General features: G+C 32.2%; 1 protein-coding gene across 1 annotated transcript in view; it reads left to right on the plus strand.

The window, feature by feature from the left end:
• Positions 1 to 2,449: 2,449 nt before the first annotated feature.
• LOC138932756 (fatty acid synthase-like) overlaps positions 2,450 to 7,556 on the plus strand; it is a 6,152-nt gene continuing 1,045 nt past the window's right edge. Inside the window, exon 1 of the mRNA XM_070294890.1 lies at positions 2,450 to 2,488. Coding sequence (XP_070150991.1) covers positions 2,450 to 2,488 — 39 coding nt within the window. The remainder of the gene's footprint in view (positions 2,489 to 7,556) is intronic.

Raw genomic sequence — 7,556 nt, forward strand, 5'->3', positions numbered from 1 at the left:
CACGCACACGCACACACACGACACACACACACACACAATAAGAAACCTACAAATTGATGGTTTATTCGGATAGAGCTGCCTTTTGCAATATGATGTTACCGGAGAGCATTAGAATATCTGTCATCGACAAAAAGTAATTCAAATTTGAATCAAAATGAGGAGGAAGAATTGATTAATGATAATAAATAGCAGATTTTATTAGAGGATCGTATAAAAGTTTATAATAATTTGGCATTGTTAAATATATATGTTATCCTGCAACAGTGCTCGGATTTAGTTGCACATTTCGACTCGATTCCGTGGCTCACGCCTATTGCCCCCACTCACCGCTCGTAAGTTAGCGACGAGTCGCCAGATACGCGTAACTAAGGAGCGCGACGTTTTGTCTCAGGAGCGTTCATATGTAAGAACGCCCAAATATAATAATAAGACAATATTTTTTAAATGCACCGCAAAAATTCTCAAAATTCTGAAAGTTTTTCTTCAATATTTTATATTTCATTGATATAAAATATTGAAGAAAAACTTTTAATTATAGAGAAGTATTGTCTTATTATTATATTTGGGCATTCTTATATGCGGACGCTCCTGAGACAAAGCATCACGCTTCACGCTCCTTAGTTACGCGTATCTGGCGACTCGTCGCTAACGCACGAGCGATGAATGAGGGGGCAATAGGCGTGAACCACGGAATCGGGCCGAAATGTGCAACTAAATCCGAGCACTGTCCTGCAATAAATAGAAAAATGATGACTGAGTATCATTTGAACATGTCTCGATTGGACACAATGGATTGCGATTTATAGGTGAAAAATCCTAAATACCGGTCACTACTAGAGTCCTAGATTATAATCTAGGATTCTGGTCACTACCTACCAATCGTGCCACACGTTTTATAAGTAATAAAACTTTATATATATGTTTCCATGTATATTTTTGTTGACATTAATATATATAACACAAAGAACGCAATCAAAGTTGAAACAATTGCATAAATCTGAAAGTAGCAGATCTTATCACGAAGAAATGTATACAGGGTGTCCCAAAGCACCCTTGACAACGCTCGTGAGCAAGTAGAGCACAGTAAACTGAACAGAAAAGTCCTATAACATTTTTTTCTATAACGCTTAATAAAGGAGTTATTATTGAGTAAAGTCTGATCAATCAGCGCTGACTTTTAGCCGAACGCACGTCAGTGAGCCGCCCGTCTGTAGCATGCGTCGCCGTAGCGACGAAACGCTCACGCACACTACCAGGCGCGCGTGATGTAGCACGGATATGAATCAAATGACCAACAGTATCGAAAAGTGGATGTAGCACGGATATGAACCATATGGAGATTTGATCGACAGTATCGAAAAGTGGATGTGGGTAAGTATGTCCAATTTTTAAAAGTGGATGCACGGCGCTGCTTTACGGCCTTGAAAAAGCGTCCCACGAAAATCGCCGGCATTGCCTCTCTCAGGCTTCTCTCTGGTAATACCCTTGCCGAAAATGTTAAAAAATAATCCGAATCAATTAGAATTTTTGCACCGAAAATACGGTATTAAAACCGATTTAAAATAATCAAATCGATTTTAGTACGCTTTAGACTGATTAATGTTGGTTGATATACATCCACCTTAATCCAAAATTATACGTTTTCATAAGTTATAATTAAATCGGCTTTAATGCGATGTAAATCTGTCGGAGGACAACAAAAATAATTCGGATTAGAAATAATCCGCGAAAGCGATATTAAAACTGATTATAATTCGTTCGGAATTAAATTCGATTTCTTTTTAATCCGGGTGCGGATTGAACCGATTAAAACCGATTAAAACGGATTATGTTTTAATCGGTTTTAATCGAACAATTTCGGTAGGGACGGGCTTAACAGGTATAGAAGGGCATTGCTACCACTTTGTCTATGGTGGGACAAAGATTGTGAGTGTCTTATAAGAATTAGAAGGGCTGTCCTAATCAAATTTAAATTCTCCAAATCGAGAGAAGATTTCTTGGAATATAAAAAAGTAGAGGCAAGAGCAAGAGTTGGTCTGAAAAAATGTAAAAAAGATAATTTTATAAATTTTTGCAATGATTTATGTAAAGACTCAAATTCTTCATACATTTGGAGGAAGATTAATGTTTTAAGAATTGTTTTGATTTTTCAGAAACTGCTAATAAAACTGTTCTAGAAGTAATTGCGAAACAAGTCGACTTTTTGTTTCCATCATGGACCGCTATTATGCCCGTATCAGACTACGCATTGAAAATTGAAGATTAAAGATTGGAATTTGACTAATCAGAACAAAAGGAATTAAAATTTCTTTGTTCTGATTTATCAAATTTCAATCTTGAATCTCAATTTTCAATGCGTAGTCTGAGCTTTAGATCTTTAAATCTTTCCTTAGGTGAGATTGATAATAATTCTTTCTTTGGCATCCTCTTTACGAAAGAGGAGTTTCAGATGGCAATAGGACAGGTCGATCAAGTCCAGGCATTGATGGTATAGATTATTTCATCACATCAAAACTTCCAAAATCGACCAAAAATATTCTTCTAGATTTATATAATAGGTTTATCTTCTGGCTTACCCGGAGGAATGGAAAGAAAACTTGGTTTTTTCATTCCTAAAGATGAATCAAGAAATAAACTCAAGCTTATCTCCTTATCCGCTTGTTTGTGTAAAGTAAAGGGAAGAATGATATGTAATACTCAATTGGTGGTATGAAGTAAATACACACGCTCTTCCGGATTCGTAATTTGGGTTCAGACAAAGTAAGTCCTGCAGATAATTTTTTAATATTATGCTCGAATATTCTTTTGGCCAAAAATCGTAAACATTTTACGACAGCGGCATTCCTACCCTCACAGCATATCAACATCCCAATAAGGTTCCAGTCATTTTAAATTGTAAGATAGTAACATTCCACGGAGATTAATAAACCTGCCAATTAACTCCCAGCAACATGAAAATGTTCGCCCAAATTCATCCCATTAACATTCCAGAGACTTGCGCGTAACGTTGTATTAATATTCATACAACATGCCAGAAACTTTCTAATATTATTTTCAATAAGGAACCCTTGCAAAAAAATATTATGTTAGCAAAAACCGATTAAATACTATTGGTTTTTAGTAGCTTTCAATCGTTTCTTTCATAATAATTTAGTAGTTCAAACTTTTTTCTTCTTTAATATGGAATCTCGCAAAAAATTCATAAAATTAAATAAAACGAGCTATTTATTAGTGTATTTTTGGGAATATTGAAAAAATATATATATATATATATATATATATATATATATATATATATATATATATTTTTTAGATATGGATGATTTAAACTTTTTCAGACATTTATCTGCCTGATCTAAGAAACAATCAGTCCAATATCTGAATTCCCTGTGTTGGGATCGTATCAGACAAATTAAACTGATAAAAATAGTGATTATACCTGTAACCTTACTAGACGCTCTTTGCAAGCTTGATATAATCATCATGATTAAAATCTAAATACGGGATAGATAACGCAACGCGCGCCGCATAGCGGTAAACGAACGAAGTAGCGATTACCGAATACTGTTTTTTGTAATATTTTTGGAATGTTGCTGTAACATTTGAAATATTACAATTACATATTCCAATAATGTCTCAATAATATTATATTGCAACTTGCAAGATTGTAATATTACTGCAATGTAATCGTAATGTTCTGCGCTGTATGGGAACGTATATAGTTAAATTTTCAAATTTTTCTTAATTGCGATTTGCGAGACAACTATCTTAATTCATATATGTACATATAAAGACGCTCTTTTTATATTCTTTATATTTTTAAAAATATAAATTAAATTATTTAAACGTTAATTATTCTAATTAAACTGTAAATGTTTTTTGTTCTTTATATTTTAAAAAATATATATAAATTAAACTATTTAAACGTTTATTATTAAAAAACTATAAATGCTTTGAGTTTCATTTAAAAAAAACAGATTCTCAAACAAGCCAAAGAATCTGTAATGACAAACATGTCTGTCATCTATTATAATTTCCTGTTGGAAATGTATATAATAGAAATACAATGCATAAGTACAAAGTTTATTTAGTATGGATGCAACATGTTGATAAAAAAATATAATATTTATGATTGTGCATTTTGTAACATTTGGCCATACACATTTATGGGCACTTATTTTCTTTTCATTACATATGTTATACGGCTGTCACTATTAGTTAATTTTTATAAAATGAAAAATGAAATTATTAAAATATTATAATTGTTATTTCATTGTTATCCAAATTGAAAATTTGCAAAAATATATAGACTAGCTTATACACACACACATGTTTCAATAAATAACATATATATTTTTATTGTAAATTTTAGTAACGCTGAAATTGTGTGGAACATGTTAAGGCACACAGTACCATGCATATAATTTTCTTACATATGTAAATTAACATAATCGTAAATTGCAAAAGTATGTATACATATACAAGGTGTCCGGTAAAGATTATGCCAACGCTCGTAAGAGAATAGAGCACAGTAAACTGGACAGAAAAGTCCTGTACATTTAAAGTCCTAACATTTTTTTCTGTAATGCTTAATAAAGGAGATATTAAGTAAAGTCTGGTCAATCGGCGCCAATTTTTAGCCGGACGCATGTCGGTGAGCCGCCCGCCTGGTAGTGTGCGTCGCCGTAGCGACGGAGCGCTCACGCACACTACCAGGCGCGCGGCTAAAAATCGGAGCTGATTGGCAGACTTTATTCAATAATAACTTCTTTATTAATTGTTATAGAAAAAATGTTACAGGATTTTTCTGTTCAGTTTACTGTGTTCTTGGCACAATCTTTACCGGACACCCTGTATATAAAGATAATTTTTTTCTTTTAAATATATATAAATATATATATACCCATACAGCACTGAAGCTTGCAACAACATTGTTGCAACATTGTAATATTGCATATTGCAGTTTAATGTTGTAGAAATATTGCAAAGACATTATTTTACAATATAACTTTAGCAATGTTACAGCAACATTCCGAAAATATTACAAAAAAAGTATTCAATAATCGCTAGTTCATTCGTTTACCACTTGCGGCGCATGTTGCGCTATCTATTCCGCATTTAATTTTTAATCATGATGATTATATAAAGTTTACAAACAGCGGCTAGTAAGATTAAAAAGATATAATAACTATTTTTGTTAATTTAAGTCGTATGATATGATCCTAATACAGGGGCTCAGACATTGGACTAAGAATTCTTTTAATAGTTTCCATTCTTATATAAAATCAAAAATTTGATAATAATTTTCTAATATGTAAAAGATACTTCAGATTTTAATAAATAAATTTTGGGATTATATAAAAACAAGAGAGATGTGAAAAAACTCGTTGTATACGTAAATTCACCACAATCTTTTTGCATCCGGATATCTGAATATTTCGGATACAAAGAAATTGTGAATTTACACAATTGCAAATTGAGTTTTTTCTATTTTCTCTTAGATATTCTCTGTCACTGAAGGAAGTCGAATGTGTACTGAAAAATTTACATTTTATAATTTCGTTATTATTATAATACAGAAAAACTATATACACGCTAGATCCTGAGTCTTATAGGCCTAATTTCTTATTATTTTTTTCATATGTTAAGGATATTATATCGATAAATATACATAACGCATTATTGCATATATATTATATTGTTATGTTGCTGCAATATTATATTGCAATATTTCCGTAGGCGGACATTTTACTGTTGCTGCAATATCATAACAACGTTGCAGCAACATTTCGCAATGTTTCTGGAATGTTGCAATCTTGCAGAAAAATGTTGCTGCAATGTTATTGCAATCTTGCGGTGCAGTATGGGTATATATATACAGTATATTGCAGATCTTTAAATGGACGTTTTCTTATTTAGTAACATCAGTTTGAAGAAGCGAGAATTAATAGGCTTGTGTGCACATTACACATGTATATGCACACATAATATGCTCAGAGAAGGAAATTTTATATACATATATATATATATATATATATATATATATATATATATATATATATATATAGGGTGTCCTAAAACTATCGCATTTCCTCTTAATGGCAAATTCCCTAGAATATTTCAAGACAAAAATCCTAATACAAAAATATCGAGACTATAATAGTTCTCAAACGGGAAGCGATTATATTTCACGAATGACAAGGCTGAAATTTCGCGCGCTTATTTCATGGCTGGCTTACTTCTACTTACCCTAATGTACGCAAACATTAATGTACGCATATTTTACTCTCAAATACAATTAATCGAAACGCAGATTTTGAATTTTGAAGTTGAAGCGGACAAAGTTATATATAAGAAGATTAGTCCGGATCTACAATAGGTGTAAGCCCTAAGACTTAAGAAATTGACTAATCACAGTCGAGTACTCTCCTCATATTTGATTGTGATTGGTCAATTTCTTAAGGCTAAAGACTTATTACACCTATTGTAGATCCAGACTTAAGTCATAAGCCCCTTATTACTCATAATGCAATGCAAAGAATCACGATGTGTGAGCCAATAACAGTCTACCTTATTTATCTCTTTTCAATAGCGACTGCTCACATATCGATTTTTTGCATTGCATTATGAGTAATCGGGGCTCATAACTTAATCTTCTTATATATTATAACCTTAGCGGACAAAATATCCTACTAGCGTCATGTAATGGCCGGCGTCATTATTTTATCACCGTTCAGTATAGGGCCCGTTCCGCTTAACCGCAACGATCACGATATCATTTCATCTTTGTTATTCATTGAAAATAAAACAAAAATAGATGCGAGCATTGCGATCGTTAAGTGGAACGCGCCCATAGGAGTGTCAGAGAGCCGTGGGCACGACGAAATAATAGATACTTTTATGGTAACATTGATCGACCACTTTGACAGCTGAAATTGAAACATGTCAAATTTTTACTAGAATCATTTTTTAGATGCTTTTAGTTCTTGCATCCATTATTCGTAAAAAGAATATGCTAATGCAATGCGTAGAGAAGCGGGAAAACATATAATGACAATGCTATTGTAAATTTATACAATATCATAAAAAGAGCGCCCCATTCATCGAGTATTTTTTTCACTTGTTATTTCGCCGTGCCTGAACGCGCGAAATCTCGGTCCTGTCATTCGTAAAATATAATAGTTTCCCGTTTAAAAACTATTATAGCCTCGACATTTTTGTATTAAGATTTTCGTCTTGAAATGTTCTAAGGAATCTGCCATTAAGAGGAAGTATAGTAGTTTAGGATGCTCTATATATATATATATATATATATATATATATATATATATATATATATATATATATATATATATATATATATTATTGCCCAATATATTGTAATTTAAAAGCACCTTCTCTTGTTACTTTCTATGTCAACAAATACTGCTCATTTACGATTGCCCATTGTCACATTATTATCAGGAAACCTCTCGAGTTTAAAATGAAAGTAAATTATGATAAATATAAATTTATATATTATGAATAGAGAGTACTCTGCGTTGATACCACTGCTT

The sequence above is a fragment of the Polyergus mexicanus genome, unplaced genomic scaffold (assembly GCF_030449975.1).
Source record: "Polyergus mexicanus isolate NDT 795.1 unplaced genomic scaffold, iyPolMexi1.0 SCAF_4, whole genome shotgun sequence".
Taxonomy (NCBI): Eukaryota; Metazoa; Arthropoda; class Insecta; order Hymenoptera; family Formicidae; genus Polyergus; species Polyergus mexicanus.